This window comes from Passer domesticus, chromosome 15 (genome assembly GCF_036417665.1).
Source record: "Passer domesticus isolate bPasDom1 chromosome 15, bPasDom1.hap1, whole genome shotgun sequence".
Lineage (NCBI taxonomy): Eukaryota > Metazoa > Chordata > Aves > Passeriformes > Passeridae > Passer > Passer domesticus.
Window position 1 is genome coordinate 2,837,232 of NC_087488.1, and position 26,272 is coordinate 2,863,503.

General features: G+C 58.5%; 2 protein-coding genes across 3 annotated transcripts; both read left to right on the forward strand.

Annotated features, from left to right (window-relative positions):
* The first annotated feature begins 285 nt into the window (after positions 1-285).
* On the forward strand, positions 286-24,796 carry SRL (sarcalumenin). Of its 2 annotated transcripts, XM_064390908.1 has the most exons (7): positions 286-772; positions 10,787-10,885; positions 11,778-11,873; positions 15,061-15,096; positions 19,599-19,715; positions 20,401-20,634; positions 21,212-24,796. In XM_064390908.1, the coding sequence occupies exons 1-7, from the start codon at positions 712-714 to the stop codon at positions 22,021-22,023; spliced, it is 1,455 nt and encodes a 484-aa protein (XP_064246978.1). In that variant the 5' UTR covers positions 286-711; the 3' UTR covers positions 22,024-24,796. The 2 variants fall into 2 exon arrangements, with proteins under 2 accessions (XP_064246978.1, XP_064246979.1); XM_064390909.1 differs by lacking the exon at positions 15,061-15,096 and having other exon boundaries at positions 287-772; positions 21,212-24,795.
* Positions 6,078-9,289, forward strand: LOC135281388 (collagen alpha-1(III) chain-like). Its single transcript, XM_064390195.1, has 2 exons — positions 6,078-6,237; positions 8,241-9,289. The coding sequence occupies exons 1-2, from the start codon at positions 6,078-6,080 to the stop codon at positions 9,287-9,289; spliced, it is 1,209 nt and encodes a 402-aa protein (XP_064246265.1).
* Positions 24,797-26,272: the final 1,476 nt, after the last annotated feature.

Consider the following 26,272-nt stretch of genomic DNA (forward strand, 5'->3'; position numbering starts at 1 on the left):
CACTGTGCCATGGCCAGGCTTTGGGGACAGCGCCGGGAGGCTGTTCTGTATGAGAACAGTGCTGGTGCCAGGTGCTGGTGACATTGTGCCCTGTGCCACGCTGCCAGTGCAGTGCAGTGACAGTGGGGACACCGTCGGGGTGGCAGGAACACGGCCTGTTTCCTTTGGGGTGTATGGCATTGCCTGGAGTTGGTGACCTGTGGTGGCTGGAGGGGACATCAAACCAGCCCAGGACACAATGCCTGGGGACAGCCACCTTTGGGGACAGGTGAGGACACTGCACCGCGGGGATGCTCAGCTCTCCCTGTCCTCAAACCCCTGCTCCAGCCCAAAAGGAGCCGAGGCAGCCCGAGGAGCCCCAGTACCCCCCAGCAGCAGGATTCTGGATGGGGACAGTCCAGAGGAGCCCTGCAGGAATTTATTCGAATAAAGGGAGAGAAGCACCCATTTCTCCTCCCACTGGGATGGGGCTGTGACCCCGCACGAGCAGTGCCAGCCCAGGGCCCCCATTCCCGGGGGTGCCCCGTGCCCTGGCATCCCTGCCAGGAGCCATTCCCAGCGCTGTGTCCCACCTCTGTCGCCGTGCCCAGGGCCCCTGGGAGCGGAAGAGCGGCAGCGGCAGCATCTGTGCGGGCAGCTGCCTGCCTGCCCTGCCCCGCGCCCGCCGTATAAATAGAGGCAGCGAGCGGCAGGGAGCTCCTGGCAGCCACCATGAAGGGCCTCAACCTGCTCTGCTGCTGCGTGGCTTCGCTCCTGCTCCTCGGCACCGCAGGTACGGCCGGGCTGGGGCCGCCGGGGGCTGGGGGCACCCCGGGGGCTGCGGGTGCCCGAGGGCTGGGGCTGCTGGCAGGGCTGTGGGGTGCCCGTGGGGCTGGGGGTGCCCTTGGGGCTGCGGGGACTCTGGGGCACTGTGGGTGCCTCCGGGTGCCCAGGCTTGTGGGGTGCCCATGGGGCTGGGGGTGCCCTCGGGACTGCGGCAGCCCCACGGGGCTGGGGGTCCCCATGGGGCTGGGGGTCCCCACGGAGCTGGGTGTCTCCATGGGGCTGCAGGCGCCTGTGGGTTCCTACAGGGCTGTGGGAACCCCAAGGGGCTGTGGGATCCCTGTAGGACTGCAGGTGCCCGTGGGGCCGTGGGTGTCCGTGGGGCAGTGGGTACCTGCAGGGGGTGCCTATGGGGCTGTGGGTGCCTGTGGGGCCGTGAGCAGCTCTGGGATTCTCGGTGCCTGTGGGCTGCGGGTTCCTGTCGGTCTCTGGGTGTCTGTGGGGTCCTGTAGGGCTGCAGACAGAACTGTGGTGCCTGTGGGGCTGAGGGCACAGAGAGGCTCTGGGGCACCGGAGCAGGGCAGGGTGACAGGGGCACAGCGGTCCGGGCTCCCCAGCAGCTTTTGCAGGGCTGCAGAGCCACCCCAAACCGTGCAGGGAAACGTGTTGGGGGGCTGTGGACAGGAGGGGGTGGCGGGAGGTGCGGATTGGGGTCCCTGTCACGGAGTCACGCTGGGCACAGGGGCCGCACTGCCGCTGGCATGCCTTGCGGCAGTGTCACCTGTGGCTCCGTGGTGGCTCGGTTTTGGGCTGCGAGGGGAGGGTGCCAGGGCACTGGGGATCTCTGAGGAGCCCGGATCCCCTTGCCCGGGCTGTCCCGTCGCCGCCGCTCACCGCGCTGCCCGGCCGGGTGTCGCTGGGGCGGCGCGGCACCGCTGGTACCCTTGCTTGCCCTTGAGTTAATTTGGGCTGGTTCTCCGCCTGGCCGGGCTCCGGCGGCCGCGCAGCCGGGAGGGGGGCGGCTAAGTATGGAAACAGCCGTGTAAGGGGACACTGCGGCCCGGCACCCCCCGGCCCCCGCCCCGCGCCGCGGCCCCGCGCGGGCACCGCAGCTGCCGCCTGCCAGCCCCGGCACCCCCGGCCCGCCGAGTTTTGGCCTTTTAAGGACATCTTGGGCCCTTCTCGGGAATGAATGGGTCTGGGGGCCGGCGACACACCCCGGCAGAGGTGGGGTGGCCTCCGTGGGGCTGCGGGTGCAGCCTGTGCAGGGGGGGTGGGAGGGTGTTCTGCGGGCACGGCCGGTGGCTGTGCCGCTCCAAGCGGGGCTGGTGGCCTCGTGGGACATCAGGAGCTTTGTCCATGGTGGATGGCCACCTGCCCACGTCTTGCTTTGGCTGAGGCTGGCACAGCACAGCCCGGAGGCTCTGGGGCAGGAGGCACATGGGGGTCTGGCAGCCCCAGCTCTGAGGGGTCCCCCAAGTCCCCACCTGGTTATTGAGGGTCTCGTGTTTTCACCCCAGTATTTTGGGTTTCCAAAAAAGCTCTAAGCAGTGGCATGTCTCCGGCCCATGCTTCTGCTCCTCAGAGACCAGTGGGATTTGCAGGATGAGTTTTGCTTTTCCTTTGGCACCAAGCTGAACTCTCAGACCCAGCTCCTTTGGGGGGCAGGAAGTGGCTTTTTTGGGGAGGTTTTTTCCATTTTTGGGACATGTCTCCCATTCAAACCCTGTTGGTGCCTGTGGGGATCCACGGGGCTGTGGGGTTGCAGGTGCCCATGGTCAGAGAAGGGGTGAAAGTCCAGTGGAGAACCAGGGGCTTTGTTGGAACATCCCAGCAAGGTGTGGTCCCTTGGGTTTAGTGGCACCTGAGGCTGCCAGCACCCTGCCACCATTCCCAGAGGCTGGGGGTGGGCATTGCCCCGTGTCTGTGCTCTTACAGCCCCTGCTGAGGCAGCTCATTGCACACGTGGCTGGGGCTGGCAAAGCTGCCTGGGGCTGCCAGGAGCCTGGCAGGGACCAGCACCCACCGTGGGGCTGGGCAGTGGCTCATGGCAAGGGCACTCACCCAAAATTGCATCTGCTCCTGCCCAGGGGAGCACACTCACACCTCAGGCAGGGCCCAGTCATCCCTGCCAGGCTGGGTGACCCCCGTGGCCAGCAGCAAGGGGCTACAGGGTGCTGGCAGGGCAGTGCCCGGACACTTTGCCCTGGGGATGCCTTGGCTCTTGGGTTTGAGTGGGAGGGCAAATCCAGGCCATGCCATCACTGCCTCTGAGCTGAGAGAGGGCTTGGGAAAAGCCTTGGCACAGTGGTGTCCTCCTGCAAGGCACTGCCGGGCTGGCACAGACCCCTCCTGGTGACAGCAGGGGGGTCTGTGCCAGCTCAGCTTCTGGGAGTCCTCGTCCTGCCTCATCCTGGAAGGTGTCACCTCAGGATGAACTCGATCACCACGTTCTTGTGGCACCTTGGGGTGTTCTCCATCACCTTGGAATGTGTCACTTTAGTGTGGGTTCCACCTCCCAGGCCAGAACACCTTGGGAGCAGGGCTGTGACACCTTGTGTGTGACACCTTGTGTGGGCTCAGGGCCCTGGGCACAGCAGCCATGGGGACAGCCCACCCTGACCATCCCAGGCCAATGGCCCCCACAGTAACCAACCTCCCCAGAGGTGGGCACCTCAGTGTCCCAGTGACACTCTCTGGGCTTGTTCCAGCCTCCAGCACCAGCACAGCCATGGGCAGCACTGCCACTGGGTGTGTGTGGGACAGGGGGCTTGGGGTCCTCGGGTGCATTGTGTGCTTGTGCCACCTACGTCCCTGTCACACCCCTGGTGCCTCACCCCAGGAGAACCTGGTCCCTGGGGGTGCCCCATCTCACTCCCAAGGTGTTGGCTGAGCAAAGAAGGGCAGATGCCAGGCAGGTTGGCTCTGCTGTGACACCCTCTCCGTGTGCCATCGTTGTCCCAGTGTGTAGGTGACACCCAGCTGGGCAGGAAGGCCAGGAGACCTCACTTGTGCATGGTCCTGGTGGCACAGAGGTAGCAGCAGGTCTCTGTGGGCTGGCACCAGGCTGGGAGGGCTGTGCCATGCCCAAGGACAACACTCCTGCCATGTTCCACTGTGTCCCACTCGCCAAGCTGCTGAAATCCCAGCCTGGCCACTGGGTCAGGGTGACCAGATTGCTCCTGGAATTGCCTGTTCCCTGAGCTCTGCAGGAATAGCAGCAGCCCCGGGGCTGTGCAGGACTCCACGGAGCTATTTCCAGCTCAGGGGGACATTTCCCTTGTCAGTGGCTGCTGGAGGGAGCCGTGAGCTCCTGTGCTGGTGGGGTGCAGGGGCAGGGGAGGCTCTGGACAGGCCAGGACGGGGTGCTGGCAGTGGCAGCATGGCTTGGTGCCAGCCGGGCACAGGGCTCAGCCCTGGAGTCACACAGCCCCGGGCACACTGCGGAAAAGGGCTCGGAGCTGTGGCCCTGTCCTTGTGCTGGTGTCCCCAGTGCTGCCACGCCAGACCCCAGGGCATGGCCAGGCAGGGTCTGTCCCCACACTGCCGGGGGTTTGAGGACCCTGTGGGACATCAGGCATCAGAATCCAGGCTGGCACGTCCAAGGGGTGACCGGGTGACCAGGAATGCTTGGGATGACCCAAGGAGGGATGGGGAGCCAGGAAGTCTGGCCTTGAATGGACAGAGGATGTCCCTCAGGGGACATCCCTGGGGTGGGCTGGTGAAGCCTCCATGGCTGGAGGCCAGGGGACAGGAACAGTGAGACTTTTTGGACACCCTTCCTCTGGAAGAAGGGGCCCTTCCAGCCCCAGCCATGCCACAGCACGTCCCTTGGGTCCCCCAGCATTCCCCCAGGCTGCAAGGGACACTGCAGGTGGATGTTCCTCGATGTACAGTGTGACATCTGCCTGTGCCAAAATACCTGACGGTTCCTGGCCCTCTGCTCACTGATGGACCCAGATCTCCTCAGCCAGGAAGCAGCAGGGCTTCATCTCCCACCTTCCTCATCTTCATGTCTTCTGCAAGTCAGAGTTCAGGGTCCCTTGAGGGTGGGGAGACAGTGCAAGTGATTCCCATTTTAATCTCTATTTTGAAAGCTCCAAGACTGGTTTTAATTCCTTTGCTAGATCCTGGTGAGGTTTCTTTACCATATATTAATAAAAATATTGTATGGTTCTATCCAACCATTCATAGAAATCAAATCACTTCATAACTTTTTAAAATGAAATTTAAAATTTTCTGTACAAATGAGGTCAAGTTAGTCTGACAAAACTGTTTCCTAGATCTCCCTCTGCATTGAAAACCAGGAATATATTTGCTTTATGCTGGACTTTTGGGATCATGAAGCTTCTGGGATGTGATGATGTCTCTGGGCATCCTGGGCTTTGGGGTGCACAAAGGTCTGGAGAGCCAACCCCATCCTCAGCCCCATCCTTGTGCTTGTGTCCTCTGGGCTGCTTGAACCCTCATGGGACACTTCCCTCTGTCAGCTCTGGCCCAGCTGACCCCAAACTGGAGCTGGAGCCATCCCCCCTGCCCTGGGTCTGGGCTGGAGGAGCACTGGGGGGATGGCCCTAAGCGAGGGACATGCGGGCCCACAGAGCCTGGAGGGCAGGGACATTGCCATGAAAAGGGGTCCCACAGGAAAGGTGGGGTCTGCAGCAGGTCCAGCTGGAAAATCCCAGGAACTCCCTGACAGCTTCTTTGTGTCCAGTCAGATTCCATGAGGTTTTAAAGGGCTTTGCCAGAATAAAGGCAAGGTTGGATATATGGGATACAAGGTCCTGCAAGACGCCCCTGGGGAGCACAGGACTCGCAGGAGCCAGTGGATAATTCCCGCAGGGAAGCAGGGATCGGGATCTGGGCAGGGGAAGGGGGCGTGTGAAAAGCCATCCCCGCAGCCCTGCCATCACCGGCCCCACGCTCACGGCTCCGATTTCTGCTGGAGGGGGAGAGTGTCCCTCCAGGGCCACCTGTGCCCATCTGTCCCTTCTCACCGTCCCCCCGGAGTGCCCGTTCTGCCGTCAGGTCGCTGCTGTTCTCTGTGTCCCGGAGGAGGGATGGAGGGCACACGGTGATGTTCAGCCGTGCCCCTCCTGCTCCGGGTGCCAAGCCGCCACGGCACCCAGAACCGCGCCGCGGGGTCTCCATCCCGTTGTCACCACCTGAAAAAGTGTCCCCTGGCAGCTCATAGAACTCCCAGCATGAGAAAGGGGTGGCAGGGACAAGGCAAGCCAGGGACTCGCAGGGAGGTCAAGTCCCCGAGGGGAAAAGGGCGAGGTCTCCTCTCCGATGCCACCCATCCGCTTGGCACAATGCAAGGTGTGAACACGGGGAGCCCCGGTGTCACTTTACAGCGTGGCTGTCCCCTCCCGGGGCCCACGGGGGCCCCAGGTGCGGACGTCACCCTTGGCTGGCAGCGGGCGCGGGGCCGCGGGGGCCGGGGCTTCACCGGGCTGCTCCTCCCGGGGCCCCGTACAGTTGCCGTGCCATATTTTTAGCCTCCGGAGGGTGTTAAGCCCGTAACCTTCGGCCCATTTTGCACTCATCGGCCCACCATGTGCAGGTCAGCACAATTCACCGTGGATCGGGCGGCCATGTAGGGGAAACAGGGAGAAGGAGGTGGAGAGGGGACAGGGACTTCATGGCAGACCTTGAAGGTCACAGGAGATAAAGCCCGTGAGCAGCTCGGTGGCAGGGACATCCCCATCTGAGTTCCTGGGAGATATTTCCCTTTTTCCTCGAGAGATGGCTCGTGGTGGCCACTGGCATTGCAGTTGTGCCAGGCCCTGGTGGGTGATGGCCCCTCTGGGTCAGAGGGGGCACACAGACCCAGACAAAGCCCTGAGGACCCTCAGGGTCTCCTCTGCCTGGTCCTGCCCTCCTCCTCTGCTTTGATCCCCACTCCTCTCCCAGCTCTCCAGGTCACCAGCTCTTTTGGGGCTAAACTGAGAATATCCCTGCTCCCATCAGCTCAGGGGACCCTCTAATGACTCAGAGTGGTTCCCAGGCCACCAGGGCCAGGCAGGGCCGTGTTGGCCCCAGCCCCCCAGGGCTTTGCAGTCAAATATAGCTATTTCCATACAAGAAGCTCCTGCAGGGTCCCAGGGATCTTGCAGGAAGGTGACCTGGAGCACCTGGGTGCAAGGGAGGGGCATGGGAGGTGACCACAGATATCTCCCTCCGTCTGGGAACTGAGCTGGGGGCACCTGTGAGCTGTGTGCCAGCAGAGGACAGGGAGGCCAGGGCAAGGATGACCCATGCATCCGCTTTGGGCAGGGTGAGGGGCTGTGCCAGGCAACCAAGAGCCACTGGCAATGAGGGCAGGCTGGAGGCAGCCCGTCCTTCCCCGTGCCCGCTGCTGGCATGGCACGAGCCTCCCAATGCCACCTGATCCCAGCTCACAGCCCCACCAGCCCCAGGGCCATGGAGATTAAACCAGCCCTTGGCATCCCCAGGGCAAACTGGGCTGAGGGGTCTGGGGCCGGCCCCACACTGACCCAGCCCAGCTCCTCCTGTGCCCCGTGGCCAAGCCCAGTGAGCTCCAGCTTTGCCGAGGTCCTGCTGGACACAGTCCTTGGCTCCTGCATGGACACGGAGCAGGAGCCAGAGCACAGGGCTGGCCGTGCCCCTCTCCTCCTGCAGCCTGGGTGGAGGTGGCCTTTTTTCCTGCTTGGCTTCTGCTTGCCAGCTGGAGTACAAAGGAATTATTTTCCTCTGAAACGCTCCCCTGGCATGAGACGTTTGGGGGATTATTTAGACTAGCAGCAACTGTTTGTAACGGAGACAGTATAGCCGTGATCTTTTATTTTTGGCACCCGCTGACTGATGTTAAATTGCAGTTGGAGCCTATGGAAAATACGGATGGATTCTCCTGGGCCACAGAACACACTCATTGTGTCCCCAGCAGCAGCACGGCGTGGCACATGCTTTCCTAGTGAAGGGACACTCACAATAAATAGCTCCTGATACCCATGGCCAGGGTTAGGCCCTGCCTGAAGGCAGGACACCATGCTGGGCAGCCCCTCATGCCAGAAGCTCCTTCCTCCTCCTCCTCCTCTTCCCCCTCACTTCACCGCCCACCTTGGCTGGTGTGATGTCTTGAGTCAGGGCTGGGGAAGGACCTTTTAACCTGCCAAGTGCCCACAGCCCCTCAAAATTTGCCATTTTTACTCCTTTCCCCATGTTTAGGGCAGCTTTGCCGCCTTCCTGCAGTGCTTTGGGGCGGGCAGCAGCCCCAGTGCCAGGCAGCCAGGGCTGGTGGAGCCACAGAGCCCCTGCCAGCTCCGCTTCACCCCCACAAACATCTTTGCACCCAACTTCTTGTGACAGGGACAGACAGCTGAGCTGGAGCTGGAGAAGGCTTAGGGAAGAGTCTAAACCTCTTGGTTTAGTGGCACAAGTGGTCCCTCAGGGCCCTGGCAGGTGCCCGGTGGCCCAGCACGGGTGGGACTGACTGAGCTGTTCTCATCGTTTAGAGCCGCACGGCCCCGGCACGGGCCATGGGGACAGCGCTGCCGAGAGCCCCCCGCCAGGCACGGAGCCCCGGCTGGAGCACGAGGCACACGATGGCAGCCCTGGGGAGCAGCAGGACAGTGGCACTGCCAACGCCTCCCTGCCTGGTGTCACCGAGGAGGGACACGGAGAGGGGGAGAAAGAGCCGGCGGGTGGCCTGGGGCCAGGGGACATCCAGACACAGGAGAGCAGCAAGGAGCAGGGCCAGGAGGAACAGAGCTCAGGGGAGGAATCCACGGCAGCTCATCGTGGAGGGAACCATGGGCCTGGCACACAGGATGACATCCATGCCCAGGAGGACGAGGAGCCTGGCACAGAGAAGGGAGGCTCTGAGGAGGAAGGGCAGCCAGGGGAAGAGCAAACAGAGATGCCAAGAGCAATATCTGCCCCTGAGGGAGAGGAGGAAAGGGATGACCAGAGCTCAGAGGAAGATGATGAGCAAGGAGAGTCTGAGGAAGATGAACATGGGGAGTCTGAGGTAGATGGAGGCAAGGAAGAGTCTGAAGAGGGAGAGTCTAAGGAGGAGAAAGAGTCTGACGAAGATGGTGACAGGCCAGAGAATGAATCTGCAGAGAATGACAAGGAAGCAGCTGGCACTTCCAACAAAAAGAGCCCCAGCAAACCAGCAGCTGCTGGCACAGGAGGAGCCAGGGATAGCCCTGCCAGCTGCCATCACCCACCCTGTGGGGATGCAGCAGAAGACCCACCAGCAGCAGTGGAAAACCCACCAATGGAGGAAGATCCACCAACAGAAGAAGACCCACCAGTAACAGAAGACCCACCAACAGCAGAGGAAGACCCTCCAGCAGCAGAAGACCTCCCTGCAGTGGCAGAAAATCCCCCAGCAGCAGCAGCAGACCCCCCTGCAAACAAGACCCCACTGGCAGGAACAGAGGTCCCCAGCACCACCCCAGCAGCCGCCGAGACCCGGCTCAGCCAGATAGGTTGGAGTCTTTTCTTGTGGGTGTGCTGTAGCAGCAAGAGCGACCTCCCATCAACCCAGCGGAGCTGAGCTTGGCACATTAAACCTGACCTAGTGCATGGCCCTCTCCTAACGCTTGTGCTTCCCCGCCCGCCCCTAACAGCGCTCGGCCGTGGGCAGCGGGGCCGCAGCAGGACGCTCGTCACGCGGGCACGCATCACAGTGGTGCCAAAACTGACTGATGTTCCCCTCTCTCCACTCCGAGTCCATGATTTCTCCTCGGGGACATGGATAACATGTTTAACCTCCAGGCCCCTTTCAGCACTCGCAGATCTCTTAAAGACTCTTTATCCACCACTGCAGAGTCCTCCGGGCCCTCGGCTTGTGCAGGGGCAGGATGCTCCTAGGATGGTGGGATTCCCAGGTTCGTGGGGCTCCTCTCCACCAGTTCTTGGCTCGTAGGGAAGGTGTGAAGAACAAATCCAGGTCAATGAGCTGCTGAGGCACCAGCCCTGCTCAATCAGTGAAAGGCCAACTAGGGAAAGGGACACCCTCCACCACGACTTCCTAGAAATATTTGTAGACTTTGGCCCACAGGTTGGGCAGTGACCTTTAGACCCAGATTAGTATTTTTGTTGTTTTCATCTGTAATGTCCCAGTTCAAAAAGCCTCCAATTTTACCCAAAACCAAACCCATTTTGGTCTCTGTGTCTTCACTTGGCAAGTCAAAAGGTCTTCCTCAGCCCAACACTCGGTAGATGCTCAACACGGTCTCAGGGTTTAGTGGTGTCCTGCTTGTTCCTTGTGTCCCCAGACATGTCCCCAAACCCCTGCTAAAGTTCAACCCAGCTCCCCATATCAAAAAGCTCTTGGAAGCTCCTGGTGTGCCAGCACCTCCATGGCAAGGTCACCTCTGTCTCCCTGTTTTGGGGACAGTGGGGTGCCTTCCCCAGTGGAGGCAGCTGCCTCATGCTCCCCACACCTGGCACGGAGCCATGAGGGACAGGGGAACACGGAGACAGAGGTGGGAGAAGCGTGAGGGAACACCCCAGTGGCAAAGGTGGGGCAGCCAGGATGGGCCAGGCTGGCCTGTCCCCCAAGAGCCGGAGGAGTCCCAGCCTCGGACTCCACGTCTCCAGCTCACAGGGCAGGTTTTTGGGGGAGTGGGCAGGCTGAGAGGCAGCAGCACACAGCCTGCACCCGAGGCCGAGCCCATGGAGCCGCAGCTGCTGGGGGAAGCACCAGGGCCCCGCTGGGCAGCAGCTGCTGTGTGTGCTCGTGCTACACCCCAACCCCGGGAGCCCCTTCCAGGCACAAGCTTTGCATTCCCCACGAGCAGCCAGCTCGGAGCCAAGCAGTTGCCCATGACGCTTCCCCCAGCAGCCACGGCCCTGGCAGCCTCAGGAGCCTGTGCTAAAGGGAAAGCACGTGGCATGCCAAGGGTGACAGCGGCTGCCGTGGGCATGGCGTGCCCGCAGGCTCAGGGTGTGTGTTCTCCCCGTGCCCTCTCCCTGGCAGTCGCTTGTGTGAGCTCCTGTGTGGGTTCCCCCCTCCAGCAGTAACAGGTCTCCTTGTTTTCTCCTCCAGAAGAGGTTGAAGATGCCAGCGAGCCGACCAAGCGCGACCGGTCCCACTTGGAGAACACCCTGAAGCTCAATGAGGAAAAACCTGCCGATGATGTCTCAGGTGAGGAGGCCACGCATGCCCTGCACTAAGACCATGGACAGGATCTTCCTTCTCTTGTGTTTTGATTTTAACCTTGCTTCTTGCAGGTCTAGCAATGCCAGATCTTCAATAACAGCCCTTTGGCTGCTCTTGGGTTAACATATTTTAGGTATTTTAAGGACATCACCGAGGGCATACAAGAATTAGGAAGGTATAGAGGCTGGAAGATGCAGACAGTGAAGCAGGCACATCCCTGCTCAAAGAAACCTGGAGCAACTTGTAACAAAGGGTTGGGATTTTTATTCCAATTATATATTGGGTTTTGCTATTCTAAGGTTTGCTTCTGCTGGCCCCGCTGGCAGTTTGGGCTGGAAAAGCAGTGATAAGAGATACTGTGGAAGAAGCTCCTCCTTTTTTCTAGCAAGCAGCTCAGGGGCCATGCCAGGGGGCCCTGCACCATGGTGGAGGGCTTTTGGGGATGGTGGGAGTAGAGTGCTAAACAGCACTTAGGAAGGATGCTCCTCCCATCAGCTGCTGGGAGCAGAAGGGGACAGTGCCCAGTGGGAAACATTAGCAGGGGAGAGGCCTCAAAATCCTAGAACAGCTTGGGTTGGGAGAGATGGTGAAGACCATCTCATCCCACCCCTCTGCCAGGAGCAGGACACCTTCCATAGACCAAGTTGCTCCAAGCCCCATCCAACTTGGCCTTGGAAGCTTCCAGGGATTCAGGGGCAGCCACAACTCCTCCAGGCAAAATGTGGCTGGGATCAGTTTGGCCAAGATTTCAGCTGTAAGCCAAGTCCCTGGAGCCATGGCTGGGCCACCCTCAGAACCTGCAGGGAATGGCCTCAGGAGGGTCTCACCCAGCCTGGTGGGGCTTGCCTCTCACCTGCCCACTTGCTTTGCCCCCCAGGAGTATTGCAGCGGCTGAGGAAGATCTACCACTCCTCCATCAAGCCCCTGGAGCACTCCTACAGATACAATGAGCTGAGGCAGCACGAGATCACAGGTAATGCCACGGGCACCAGCAGGTCCTTGGGGAGCAGATAACAGCACAGAGAGCACATCATGGGCAGTGTGGATAGTGTGTCCTCCTTTGCAGCTTCCCAGTCCATGGGAGTTCACGAACATGCTGCACTTAGAGGCCATGCCCTAGTGAACCCAGCAGCAGGAATTCCTGCCTCTGCCTCAGCCCATCTGCTGTCAGAGCCATCTGTGTGGGCTGAGCACTGAGCCCTGCCTGCCTCGGGTCTCCCACCTGCTCAGCATCAATGCCCTGTACCCCTGCCAAGCAGAGATCATGGCCCAATGAAACCGGCTTGGCAAGGAAGCTCAGGACCTCTCAAGGCTGGAGATGAGCTTCCTGGGGGTGGCAGGAGCTGGCATCCTTCCTGCTGGGTACAGGACACAACCACGTGGGCAGGGTATTCCTCAAGCTCCACAGCCTTCACTCATCCTGAGAGTTGGAGTTTCCAGCCTTTGGCAATCTCAGACACGATGGATGGGGTGAGCAGGGCCCCGTGGCCCCTGGCATGGTGTGGGCTGAGCCAGGTCACACACGTGTCCCTCCAGAAGAGGAAAGTGAAGCCCTGTCCCAAGATGCTCACAAGATAGAGGAAGTTCTTGTGACCCAAGAAACACAAGCAGCCTCATTTTCCAAGCACAGATGGCTCAAACCCAAGTCTGACTTCCTTGTTCACTGCAGTAATTCTCCTCTCAGTATCTATTCAAGCACTAGAACCAGGGCCAGCTGTCTCCTGAGTATCCAGGGGATGCTGGAGTCCCTGCTGCCAGTGTTCCAGGACTTCATGCCCATGGCAGCCTCCTGCCAAGGCCCTGAAATTGTCCTCCTTGTTCTGCAGCTCTGCCTGCCTCCCCAGGTGTCCAGGCCCACACTCCTGGAGCCATGCCCTCCCTTCTGTTGAGGCAGGACTGGGATACACCCTCCCCACAGATCCTTCTTTTACAGCTGGCCTCGCTCCACACTCAGCTGGGGCACATCCCTGTAGAGCAGAACTCCTGCTTTCCAGGCATCCCTCCTGCAATTCCAAAGTCTGGGTCAGACGTTCTATGAGCAGGCTTGGACATCTCCCTACCCAGCCAGGCCATCTCCAGTGCAGAGCCAGTGGGGAGCACAGGGAAGTTACCCTGTGGGAGGGTAATTGAGGTTCACAACATGTCCTGATTGTCACCCATGGCTGCTGGCCTGTCCCCTGGCAACACCCCAACTTCCTCTCCAAGCTGCTCTGGTGTTTGATGTTTGCTGTCACCTCGGGACACAGTTTAGGAGAATGTTTGGGGTTACAGGGGCAGCTGGTGTGCTCTAACCCCCATTCTGCTGTTCACAGCCAGAGGATGCAGCCCCCAGCCTCAGTTTCCAGCCCTCAGGACATCCCACCCTACCTGTAATCCATCCCATGCCCAAGCAGCCACCTCTCTGCTCCCTTTTGGGGAGGAAACAAGTGTTTAAGTGTTCCCCAGGCTCCTGGTGGCTTTCTCCCTCTCAGCTCCTGAGGAAACAACATTGACCCTGGTGTTTTCCCAGCCTCTCTCAAACCCAGCTCCTGAGCAGGACTCACCTCGGACAGCAGGTCCTGGTGTTCATCCTGGCCTCACCTCAACACTCCATGGTCTGTTCCACCTCACTGTGAGGAACAGCCACCCCTCAGGCTGAGAGTCCCCAGGTCAGGACCCAGTACACCCTACTGTGTCCTACAGGGCACCCTCAAGGTGCTGTGACCCTGGAGCTGGTGACCCACAGTCCCCTCCTGGTCCCCAGGCAAGGGCACAGGGATGCTGCTCTGCCTCCAGTCCTGGTCTCAGCTATGAGACACCCTGGCCATGCTCCCCTCCAAAAAACTTGTACAGACACCAAACTTCTTGAATGATCTCTGACAGCCCAGCCATACCCTGGCACGCACAACCCTATCTGGAAACCTACAGCTCAGCAGTTTGCCTTTCATACCCACAGATCCAGCTTTCCCCAGTCCCTCATTAGCAGTGTAATCAGAGAAACCTTCACATTAGTTACAGGGTTGGCCCAGGGAACTCTCTTGACCTTGGAGGGCAGGTGAGGACACAGTGGAGCTCAGGGAGCCTTCTTAACACTTCCCCTCACAGTGCCCGTGTCCCGAGCGGGTTCATTCCATCAGTGTTGTCCCTGCAGGCTGGGAGGTGCTCCCAGCTCTCCCCTGTGCCCCCTCTCTGTGCTGGGGGGAGGCTGGAGGGCACAGAGCTGCCGGCTCAGCTGGCTGGGAGGAGCAGGACAGCTGGGGGAGCTTTGGGGCAGGCCTGTCATGGAATATGTGTGACCTTTGGAGGTGTAAACCAATATAGAGGGGTGCCGTGGCAAGCACCCTGGCCCCTCCATTACGTGGCAGCCTTCCATTTTGTCTCCCTTCCCATCAGCTCCTTTCCCTGCAGTGTAATCCAAAGAGCTCCTCTGCTCCCCACAACATGTGAAATCTCCCATGGAGTCCTGTGGGAGCTGTGGCTGTCACCATCAATTCTGACTTGTCAGGGTGCATCTCAGAAAGCTCCCACACACCCTCTGCTTAAGCCTGGCAGATGCCATTTCCTTCTCCCTGCCTGCCACCCTCCCGCCTCTCTGCTCTGCCATCCCACGTGGATGCAGACATGCTCTGGCTGGGTCCAACTCTCTGCTTGGAGGGACTATCCCTAGCTGAGGGTGAGGGATTCTCCCAGTCCAGCCATGGAAAGCTTGCTGTGAGGTCACACCAGGTTGTGGTGCATGCTGGTGACCCTAATTACTGATGTATGCTAATTAGCAAGTGTCCCTGTGTAGGGAATGACCTCCCAGATGCCACCACCAGCCACAGGGGCTGGGTCCAGGTGACCCTGTCACTGGGGTTGTCGGGACACTTGCTGGGTTGGTGGCTGTCTAACCCTGGCTTGTTGGGCTCCGTGTGCTCGCTGGGTGATGCCAGGGAAGGCAAGAACCCCGCAGAGCAGGGGTGGGGATGCAGAGCACCCCGAGCCACATCCCCGCCCCGCAGGGCAGACAGGGGTTCAGTGCTTGTCCTGGGAGCCGCAGGTCGCTCCCAGGCTGTAACTCCTTGTCTCCTGCTGGGAATGTGGCCATCGGTTCCCTCCTTGTCCTGGCCCACACCCGGGCTGTCGCATCCCTCCTCGGACTCACGGTTCCTTTTCTCTCTCCCCGTGTCCCTCGCTAACAGCTTACCCCGGACGCACCCTGGGCTCCTCGGCCACAGGTTGGTATCGCTGCCTGCATGCTGCCGGCACCGCCTCCGCTCTGCTCTGCCCCCGGCTTCCCCGGCTCCGGGCACCGAGCAGGGCCCGCACCCGCCATCCCCGCCGGGACAGCGTCCCCAGCCCTCCCAGAGCCCGCACGTGTCCCAGCACATCCCTCCAATCCTCACCTCGCCCAGGCTCTGACTCCTTTCCCTCTTGGTTCAGGACTGAGAGGCAGCATATTCCTCCGGCCAGGTTCAAAGGCATTTCTGGTAGTCCCGTGAGAGGGAGATGGGGGGCTCAGTCTGGAGAAAGGGAGGCTCAGGAGGGACCTTCCCCCTTTCAACTCCCTGACAGGAGGGTGCAGCCAGGTAGGGGCCGGCCCCGCTCCCAGGGAACAATGGACAGGACAAGAAGAAATGGCCTTACGTTTCACCTGAGGAAGCTTGGATATTGGGAAAATTTCTTCAGAGAAAGGGCTGTCAGTTCCTGGCACAGCTGCCCAGGGCAGTGGTGGGGTCCCTAATCCCAGAGGGATTTAAAAGCCCTGTGGATATGCCATTTGGGGACGTGAGTTTGCGGTGGCCTTGGCAGCGCTGCAGGAGCATTTAGAATTGGTCATCTGAGAAGGCTTTTCCAACCTAAACCATTCCATGATTGTATGTGTTGGACCTTTAGGTTGATCTCTCACCCACGGCATGAACTGGAGGAGCCCAGATGATAGCTTCTCCTATGGAGGGGATCTCTTCCCACCCTGCACTCTCCTACGTGCAGAAACTTTCCTGAATGTCCACCCTTGATCCCACAGCAGCTGTCCCAGTAACACGGGCTGGCCCCTGCCCAGCAGCCTCAGCCCCCTCAGAAGCCCGAGCTGGCTCCTCTCCCTGCCTATCCTGCTCAGGGTGTGCTGCCAGGTCCCCCAGGAGGATCAGGAGATGGGAGGCAGTCCAAGAAATGCCAGCCAACACCCAGCCCTTCCCCTGAGCCTGGTGCTCAGCCACGGGAACAATGTTCCTGCAAGGAAATCCCATCTCGTGTCCCTCCTGTCCTGCCCCACGGCCACGCTGCCACACCCTGCCAAACCAGGCTCCTTTGGGCACGGCCACGGCAGTGCCTGGAGAGCCTCTGGCTCGCTGCCGTGCCGGCGTGCCAGCAGTGCAGAGGGCTGTGGGTATTTATAGCATATTCCGATAGCTGTCTTATCTCATCCCGGGTTCAGGCGCTCGCACACGTGCTGCCGGGGTGGGCACACGGGGGAGGCACAGGCCGTCTGCAGCCACGTGGGCCTGTCCCTCCGTCTGTGGGCACACGTGTTGTCAGGGTACTCGTGGATTTGGAAGCTTTGGGAGCAAGGGGTGCCCTCCAAGGGTTGCTGGATCTGTGCCATGGGCACATGGCCAGTGGTGTTTGTGGCACAGGGGTGGGACAGAAGTGTGGGTGATGCTGGGAGCATCCCCAGATGTTCCAGCCTTCCTGGGTGGCTTGAGGACAAAGAAGACCTTGGTGCCCGTGGCTCAGTAGGAACCAGGAGAGCAAGGAGGTTTTGCTACGTCCTCTGCTTTGCTCAGCATCCTCAGGACAGGCTTGCACTTGGGGGAGAGGCCATGTCTGCTGGGCTTGAGGACAGAGGAGACAAGGCCCTGCCCAGGATTAATCATAGAATTATGGAATGATTTGGGTTGGAAAGGACCTTAAAGCCAACACAGTTCCACCCTCTGCCATGGGCAGGGACACTTTCCACTGTCTCAGGCTGCTCCAAGCCCTGTCCAGCCTGGCCTTGGGCACTGCCAGGGATCCAGGGGCAGCCACAGCTTCTCTGGGCAACCTGTGCCAGGGCCTGCCCACCATCACAGGCAACAATTTCCTCCCAATATCCCATCTAACCCCGCCCTTTCTCACTGTGAAGCCATTTCGCTATGTCTTGTCCCTCCAGACCCTCATCCAAAGTCCCTCTCCATCTCTCTTGGATCTCCTTTAGTCACTGGAAGGGGCTCTAAGTTCTCCCCAGAGCTGTCTCTTCTCCACCCCAGAGCAGCAGTGCTTCCAACCACGGGCAGCCTGGCACAGCCACATGGCAAAGCCTCACAGAAAGGTGAGGTCTTGCCATGTGGCAAAAAGCCAGAAAGCCATTGCTCTAGGAAAGAAAATGACTTGGACATCCGAACTGCTCCCATGCCCAGAGCTGAGCAGCCCAAGCAGACCCAGGCTCTGCGGAGGGATGAGCTTGAGGCTGAGCTTGAGCTGAGCTTGAGCTGCGAGCGAGCAGCCACAGGGTGGCTGGAGAGAGCCGCTGTGATGGAGCTGCCGCCATGCCCTGCCGGCAGCCAGCGAGCCCCGGCTCTTTCCGCTGCCCGGGCCATCCAGCTGAGCCGAGCTGCTGCTGGCAGACATGGCACGGGGACACAGCACGGACAGATGCCAGGCCAGCACCCTCCCGGGTGGGAGATGCTCCCTCTCCCCCAGCCCTGGGCAAGCAGCAGGGAATCCATACCCGGCCTCACTTCCTTGCAGCTCCTGCACTTCCTGCAGAGTTGCAGCGCCGGGCACTGCCCACACAGCCCACGGGGGGCACAGAGGGGCTCGAGGGGCGGTGGGTGACCAGGCAGGGGGGCTGCCCACGTCGCTGCCCAACTTGGCTCCGTGGAGCAGAGAGGAGGATGTGCAGCAGAGCCAGAGGTGCCCACATTCACACAGTCACACCTGGCCAGGGATGTGTTATGAAAGAACACACAGGGACCCACCCCAAACCTCTGGCACAACATCACAGGGATAATGGTAATAACAACAACCATCCTAACCTAATTAAAGCTGGCAAGAGAGCAGAGCAGCGGCGACAGAGCAGCAGAGGAATGATTAATAATGAGAGTCCAAGGTTTCAACACTTGTTTTGGTCCCATGTGAGAAGACAAGGCTGGATTCCTGCAGCTGCCAGGCAGGGAGTGGGGTGCAGGAAGAGCCATGCATCCCCCGTTTCAGGGGGGCTGACCTGCTTTGTGAAGGAGGGCTGAGCTGTATGGATGCAGCAGTGCCTCATGGAGAGATGTCCCCAGCCCATTCCCTTCCCCAGAGGTGACACAGTGAGCCTGTGATGGGCAGATAGAGCAGGAGCAGGTTGGAATGTTCTCCCCAGCATCTGCTCCCATGGCCAGATAGGTTCAGTGTGAAGCTGCCATGCAGTGCCCTCCAGCACCCTCGGGGCAGGAGCTCAGCACCATGGGGGCTTTGTGGTTTCCCCCACCTTGGAGATGGATCACTGGCCTGCTCACATGCTGCTGGCTTGTGCATGGGTGCAGCCATGGAGCACCAGGGGCTCTCAGCTACCTCACAGAAAATAGTTCTGCCTTAGGCATGGGGTTGAAGAGAAGGTGCTGAGGGCAGCACAGCTTGCCCAGGGCATCTCCTTGCCTTGGGCATGGGGGAAGGCTCTGCTCCAGCTGAGACAGCAGCTCCCAGCTCCTCTGGTGTCATCCATCCCCTGGCTGAACTCCTAGCAACAACAGGATGGACCCTCTCCCACCCTGAGCATAGGATGGGGCTGGTTTTCACCAATGGGAACTCACCCAGTTTTACTTCCATTCTTGTCCTCTTTATTCTTGTCCTGTTTTGGACTCACAGGTTCCTGTGTGTTCTGGGCACAGCTTGAGGGCTGGCATAGGCCCTGGGCTCCTCTGGCTCCACCGGCTGCCTGCCTGGGCTCCTGGGGGCTGGGGAGTCGAGCAGTGTGGGCACAAGCTGATTGCATGAGTCCTGTTTGAGCAGGAATTGCTCCTGGGGGTGCTGGCTGCGTGTGTCCGGGAACCTCTGTGCTCCTGGACTGATGGCATGGCAAGGGGACAGGTCACCATCCTCATAGAGAAAACTGTGTGACTTCAAGAGTGCAGGATGGGGACTACAGTTCACTCTGCTCTTGCCTTTCCCCAAGCACAAAGCGAGGCTGTTTGACCTCCCCACATCCAGCTGGAGCCTCACACCCAGGCAGTGACCTCCTGCTCGGCCGGAGGCTCGGCAGGCACGGCCCGGGGGTAGGTCCCTGCTCGGGCATGGTGGAAAGGCTTGCAGGCAGCTGGCTCGAGGCTCGCACCGCGCTTACCAAGCCCAGCGCTGCTCGCGGCCCCACGGCTCGGCCTGGCTGCGGCATGGCCTCCCCCCGGCACGGCCCGTGCTTTGCGGCGGCTGCCTGCAAACAACACCCCCCGCCCGCAGCCAGCCCCACTCCCCCGGCTAAACCACAAACTGAGACTAGCCTTACAAGACCTTCCAGTCCTCCGTAGTCTAAGAAGGGCTGAGCCTCGGAGAAGGTCGGGCAGCGAGGGGGCTGTGCCGCAGAGCACGGGGCCGTCCCGCTCCCGCAGCCGGCGGGCGCTGCCTTGGCTGGCGAATGGCTGCTGGCCCCGGGGCGGCTGCTTCCCCGGCAGCAGCACCGCGCCGCTCACACGGGATGCTCGTTACAGCCGGGAGGTAATCGCACGGCGGCGACGGCTATTGTTCCTTCACTTCCTCTTGTTATTTCCCCTCTCCGCAGATGGGGAGATCACTTCCAAGCCTATGGTGCTATTCCTGGGACCGTGGAGCGTCGGCAAATCCTCCATGATAAACTACCTCCTGGGGCTGGACAACACTCCCTACCAGCTCTACACAGGTACCACACTCGCTGCTTTGCCACGGGGGTGCCGATACATGCATTCCCACATCCGTGCACTCAGCAATTCCCATTCCTTCTTACAGCTGGGAGGTTGGGATCTGCTCTGTGCCACCTGGCTGTGGTGCCATGTGGAGGGTGAGGTTCCCCATCACACCCTGTCCACCCTTCCAAAGGTGGAGGAGAGCATCTTTACCACAACATCTTCATCCTGCAGCACAGCTCCCAACCCCAACGCTGTGAGCAGCAGTCATGTCAAAAGGGCAGCTCACACTTCTCCCCATCCCTCCTCATGTGCAGCCAGCTCATTCACCCTTCCAGGAGAAATGCCATTCCCCTTTCTTCCTCCCTGCTCCCATGGATGTCATCTCACAGCTAAGGGCAAATATTCATGGCCAGATCAGTGCAGTGGCAATGAGGGCTCCCAGGAGATGTTTCTCCATGACACCTTGTGCAGTCAGGCCACTTCCAGAGAAACCAGTCCCCATAGAAAACAACCCCATGACATCTTCCCAAGAAGACGGGCAGGAAATTCTTAGGCAGGAATTTCATGCTGCTTGCATTGCCCCTGCATCTCTTGAGAAGCACGCAATGCTCTCAATGCTCCCAGTCCCAGGCCAGCCCTGTTGTGTCCATAGCCTGGCATGGATTTCATGCCTCTGCTGCTCCTCTCATTGCTGTGCAGGGGCAGAACCCACCACCTCCGAGTTCACTGTCATCATGCACGGCCCCAAGCTGAAGACCATCGAGGGCATCGTGATGGCTGCTGACAGTGCCCGCTCCTTCTCGCCCCTGGAGAAATTTGGGCAGAACTTCTTGGAAAAGCTGATAGGCATTGAGGTCCCCCACAAACTGCTGGAGAGAGTCACCTTCGTGGACACGCCAGGCATCATTGAAAACCGCAAGCAGCAAGAAAGAGGTAGGGTTCACTGGGTTCATCTAAGGGACCCCAGAAAAGATGCTATGATGATCTGAAGTGACAAAGGTGGCTGAAGCACAATGGAGTCCTGACACAGCACAGGCTGCCCAGGGCAGTGGTGGAGTCACCATCCCTTGGGGGGATTTAAAAGATGTGTGGATGTGGCACTTGGGGACATGGTTTACTGGTGGCCATGGCAGTGCTGGGGGAATGGTTGGACTCAATGATCTTAGAGGACTTTCCCAACCATAATGATTCTCTGATCCTGTGATTCAGTATCTGCTCACAGGAACATCAGGAACCCGTGGTCAGCAGCAGACAGGAGGAGGGTCTGGAGATAAGGGTGAGAGAGACAGGAAATCACAGGCCCAGACACCCGTGGATGGCTTTTCATGCCAAGAAGCTCCAAAGTGTTTTTAGCATATGAGAAAGAGGTTCTAGGCTACAGGGGAAGTCTGCTGTGCCTCACAACCCATGCAGCACACATGGGGATTGAGGCACAGCAGGCTCACTCTTTACCAATCCCTTGATGAAGGGACTCATCCTGCATTGGATTTCCCTGTTTCCTCTCCTCAAGGTTACCCATTCAACGACGTGTGCCAGTGGTTCATTGACAGAGCCGATCTCATCTTTGTTGTCTTTGACCCCACGAAGCTGGATGTGGGCTTGGAGCTGGAGATGCTGTTTCGTCAGCTGAAGGGCCGCGAGTCTCAGATCCGAATCATCCTGAACAAAGCTGACAGCCTGGCTACCCAGGAGCTGATGAGAGTCTACGGTGCCTTGTTCTGGAGCCTGGCTCCTCTCATCAACGTCACAGAGCCACCCAGGGTGTACGTTAGCTCCTTCTGGCCCCATGACTACCATCCAGAAACCCACAGAGACCTGTTCCTCAAAGAAGAGATATCGCTCCTGGAAGATCTCAACCAGGTGATTGAGAACAGGATGGAAAACAAGATTGCCTTCATCCGCCAGCACGCCATCCGGGTGCGCATCCACGCCCTGCTGGTCGATCGCTATCTACAGACCTACAAGGACAAAATGACCTTCTTTAGTGATGGAGAACTGGTGTTCAGGGACATTGTGGAAGATCCTGACAGGTTCTTTATCTTTAAATCCATTCTGGCAAAGACCAATGTCAGCAAATTTGACCTCCCCAACCGTGAGGCTTACAAGGACTTCTTTGGCATCAATCCCATCACCAGTTTTAAGCTGCTATCTCAGCAGTGTTCCTACATGGGAGGGTGTTTCCTAGAGAAGATTGAGAAGGCCATCACCCGTGAGCTTCCCGATCTCTTGGGAAGCATTGGCTTGGGGAAGAAGCCCAATGTCCTCTCCTGCGACGTCACTGGCTGTGGCGAAACCCCAAAGAATCGCTACAGGAAACCCTAAGGTGATCCACAACCCAACTGTCCACGTGTTCCTACTGGTGAATGAGCTTATGTCTTATCTGTCCAAGAAGCCGTGGTTTGTTAACCCTTTGAGTGCCGCGCTGGCAAAGGCTACCGTACGATGAGGACTTTGAGTCATTGACATCGATGGCAGGGGAAGATGGGTGGGCATAAGGAAGAGAATAAAAACTGTGAATTCCTGACATTTTATCTTTGTTCTTTTGAGTAGAAGGCAATGTTTAAGCTGTAAGTATGAGCAATGCATGGGCAGGACTGCTGCTGCTTTTCCACTGGTGCCAAGAGTGCATGAAGAGGAATTTCAACCTCTGCATCCCCGAAGCCATGAGGGAATGAGAACAAGGGCACAGCGTGAGAGCACAGGGGAGAGCAGTGACACACTAACCCAGGCATCACCAGGAGCACTGGTCAAGGAAAGAGAGGCCATGTCCCAACTGTTGTTTTCAGGCACAAACCTGCTACAAATCTCAGCAAATATTGATCTGCTTTTATTTCTGAGACCTCTAGGTCACCTGGTGAGTTCTGTTTTCACCTGACAGCTCAGTTGATCTTCTGCAGCCTTCATGTGGGTGTTTGACTTAAGAAGGAGCATTTGCAGGGGCGTTGGTAGCTCCAGACAGGCAGCTGTGATGGGATTTGCAAGTCCATGGCAAAGGAAGAAATGAGGTGGAAAGGAGCAGCCATCACTGGCTGAGCTGTGCTGGATGAGGAGGGCCAACACCCCAAATCAGATGGTCCCACAAGGAGATGTAAGCAGGGTTTCCTTCCCTGGACCAGTACAGAAGAAGGCACTTCATGCCTGTGTGTGTCATTAACCTCAAAACCCATGCTAGCAAGTCTTGTCTTTGGACCAGCAGGGCTCCAAGGGTGAGGGTTTGGCAGTTTGCCTTTGTTCAAGTCCGTGTTGCTCTTTTCTCAGTCAGCCCTCCATGGTTTTGTGCTCTGTGGAGGGAGGCAGGAAGCGGGGTCATTAGCTGTGAAGTTAAAAAGGTCACATCCCTTTTGCCTACCTGCTGATCTGTCCTCCCCAGGACAGTCCAGGCAGGTTTCTGGGGCTTGCTTTCCAAACTCCTCCCTTTTTAGCCATTTATTGGCTTGTCTCTGAGCATCGGTGCTCAGTCCTGAAGGAGTATTTCTTTGGAAGCACCCGAGCAGGGTGAAGTTCCCCATGGACAGCCGACCTTGAAACTTGGCCCTCGTGGACAGCATTGCTGTCTGCCAAGCTGAGCCCAAACCACCCAGGTGATAGATGTTGTCCTGGATGGCAAACCGGCACCTTCAAGCCCACCAAGAACCTGCTGGAAGTCCTTCCTCCTGCCAAATACCCACAGCAAGCACTGCTCTCCAGGAAACCTCTGGAGAAAAGGGACTTACCTTTAACAGAAGCAAGAGGACCTGGAGATGCTGGCTAAAGCAAGAAAAAGGCAAAAGGAACGAAAGAGGGAAAGAGAAAGCTGGGAATGGAAGGCTGTGTTGTGATGGGGAGGGTGTGAAGGGCATCTCCACATGTGCAACAGGAAGTGAGCAATGGCAGCAGGCCTGGGAGAGCTCCGTGTCCCCAGGCTCTGCAATGAAGAGATCCCCTTGAGTGCAGGTGAGTTTGAGGGGATGCTGCTGCAGGGACTTGAATGTTCCTGGCCTCTGCTTCAAGGTAGGACTTGACATTTGAACTGAGAAGCTGAGACCGAAATCTCTGTCCAAGCACAGGACAGGGCGTGGTTCAGGAAGAGGGATTTTGCCTGCAGTGCAGAGGGAGCAGAGGGTGCAAGGGAAGGCAAGCAGTGTCAGAGAGAGCAGCAGCCAGAGCAGTGTGGAGAGAAGGGATGTGCTTGTGAGTACTGTGAGGTCTCAAACCTGCCCCAGTGCTGCTGCCTCTCTGCTGCCATTCCTTCTTTCTTGTCCATGATCCCGTTGCTCATCAGTTTTCCTCTCCATCTGTCGTTCACTCTCCTATGTCGGATTGGTCTGCATGGGTTTTTAAGAGCTAATGGAATAGAATCACCAACAGAAACTGGCTGATGTTGTCACTGTTCCTGCTGTCACACTGTGTGTCATTGTCACAGAAAGCAAAGGCCTTTAAACATTTTTGTTTGCAAGCACTGTATTGCACCATATCTTTCCTAGTTCCTCTGTCACCCTAAAGCCCATGGGGTACCCTGCCCCACAAGGAGATTGACCTTGAAGGCACTGAAGTGCTCTCAGGCCTCTCCCATCATTCTCCCCATCCTTTCTCTGGTTTCCTTTTATCTTGCTTTATTTTCCAGCCCTCATTGCCTCCTCTCCTCCCTTCCTCTTCCCTGCAGCACCTGCACGCCCTGTGCAAAGTCTTGGTGCCTGTGTGCTGGATGGAGCTCCCCCACGACAGCCAAAACCCTTTCCCCCCCAATATGGTTCTTTTGGGTTCTCCTTCCAAAGCCATGGCATCGGTGGTCTGTTCCCTGAGACACACACTGATCCAGCTCCGTGCTGCTTCAGAGAGATGCTGCCACTGAGATGCCTCCTCTCCCTCAGATCCAGGTGGCTTCAGTCCCAGTTCTCACTGAGCTTCCTCAGGAGACCTCTGGGAATCTGGGAGTGGAAAAATGGGGAGCAGGGAGACATTTTCAATCTGCTGAGAAACCCAACCCCCCCTGAATTTTGAGGAGTTGAACATCTTGCCTAAGAGCTTCATGGGAGGGAGGGAGCTGGGACACAGGCCCTGTAGATGCCCGTGATCATGTGCATTGGGATAAAACTGTCAGCTTGAACATCAGCCTGTCTAATAAAACCTGATATTTTCCAAACACACTCCCTGGAGATGTTTGTTTTGTTTCTCCTCCTGGTGTAGGAGAGAGCACTGGGACTGGGGTGGCTGAGGGGGTGCAGCTGCAGAGAGCAAGGCAGGAACTCCCATCTCCTTCCCTGCACCCCAGCTTTGGCCTCTGTCCCTCGCACAGGACCTGCCAGCCATGCCTGAGTCATTTGGCTGCTTTTCCAACCTGTTTCCTTGTGCCATACAGGCACAGCAAACCCCTTTGCTTTGTGCCTCAGGGCAGTGTGATCCTCCCTGGTGGGACAGATCCCACCTGCCTCAGCACATGCTGTCAGGGCACCATGACAGAAGGCAGAGGTCAGGGACCACGGAGGAGAACCCAGGACTGGGGATCACAGCAGAGGGCAGGGCTGGGGATCATGGAGGGAGGCAGGGATTTGAGGAGCTTGGAGGAGGACAGGGAGGTTGGGATCCCAGCAGAGGGCAGGGAGTCAGGGACCATGGAGGAAAGAGGGGGGTTTGTCCTCCTCCATGGAGGAGGACAAAAGGGTTGGGGATCATTGAGGAGGACAAAGGGGTGGGGGACTACAGTGTACAGCAGGGGCTCCCAGCAGCCACCCAGCAAGGGGCGGATAGAGATACCTTCCCACCAGCGACTGGGGCTCATGCAAACTGCTCATTATAACCCTATTCCCAGCCTGTCTGTCTGTCTTTCTTTCCAACTATCTGTCTCACTCACTAATCAAAGAAGATTGTTCCAAGAAAGCTGGAAGAAGAGAAGGAATGTCTCATTTGGCTGTGGCTTCCTTTGGAAAGTCTGGAAAAACTGTGGCATCTCGACGTGCATGAAGGTCTGCCTGGCAAGAAGCACATTTTCCTTCCAAAGCTGCTGTAAAGATGTGAATCATGAGCCGGTAACGCTCCTGGCAGTGCAAACCCCAATTCCACTGAGACGTGGTGCTGGCAGTGGCTCCGCTGTATCTCTTGGACGGAAAAGACAAACATTTATCATAGTGACATTGCTGGGGAAGAGCTGCCGGTGCTGCCGAGAGCCTGGCGGCGGCCGGATCCCGCCTGCGCCCAGGGTGCTCCCACCAAGGCTTCCAGAGGTCTCCCAAAGTTCCTCAAACACCAGCCAAGGGGTTTACTGTCCCTTTTGGTTGACCCCCACCACCTCAGCCCCTAGATGGCATCTCTTGCAGGCATGAAAATAGCCCCCATCCGATTATCAGAGAAAGAAGAAAAGCTTTTGGAAAGGTCTGCTGGGAGCTGGGGGCAGCCCTGGTGCTCTGCCTGCTGCACACTGGAGGTCCCCACCCAGTCTGTTTTCTGCTCTTCCCATGCATCCAGTGCTGGGGCCAAACTCCTTCCAAACCTTGCCCCCCAAAACTCCCTGTGCTGCAATTGCAAGACCCCAGTGGCTGTGATATGTTTATCAAGCCACTCACTCTCTGTCCAGGTGGTGCCAAAAATCTGCCCA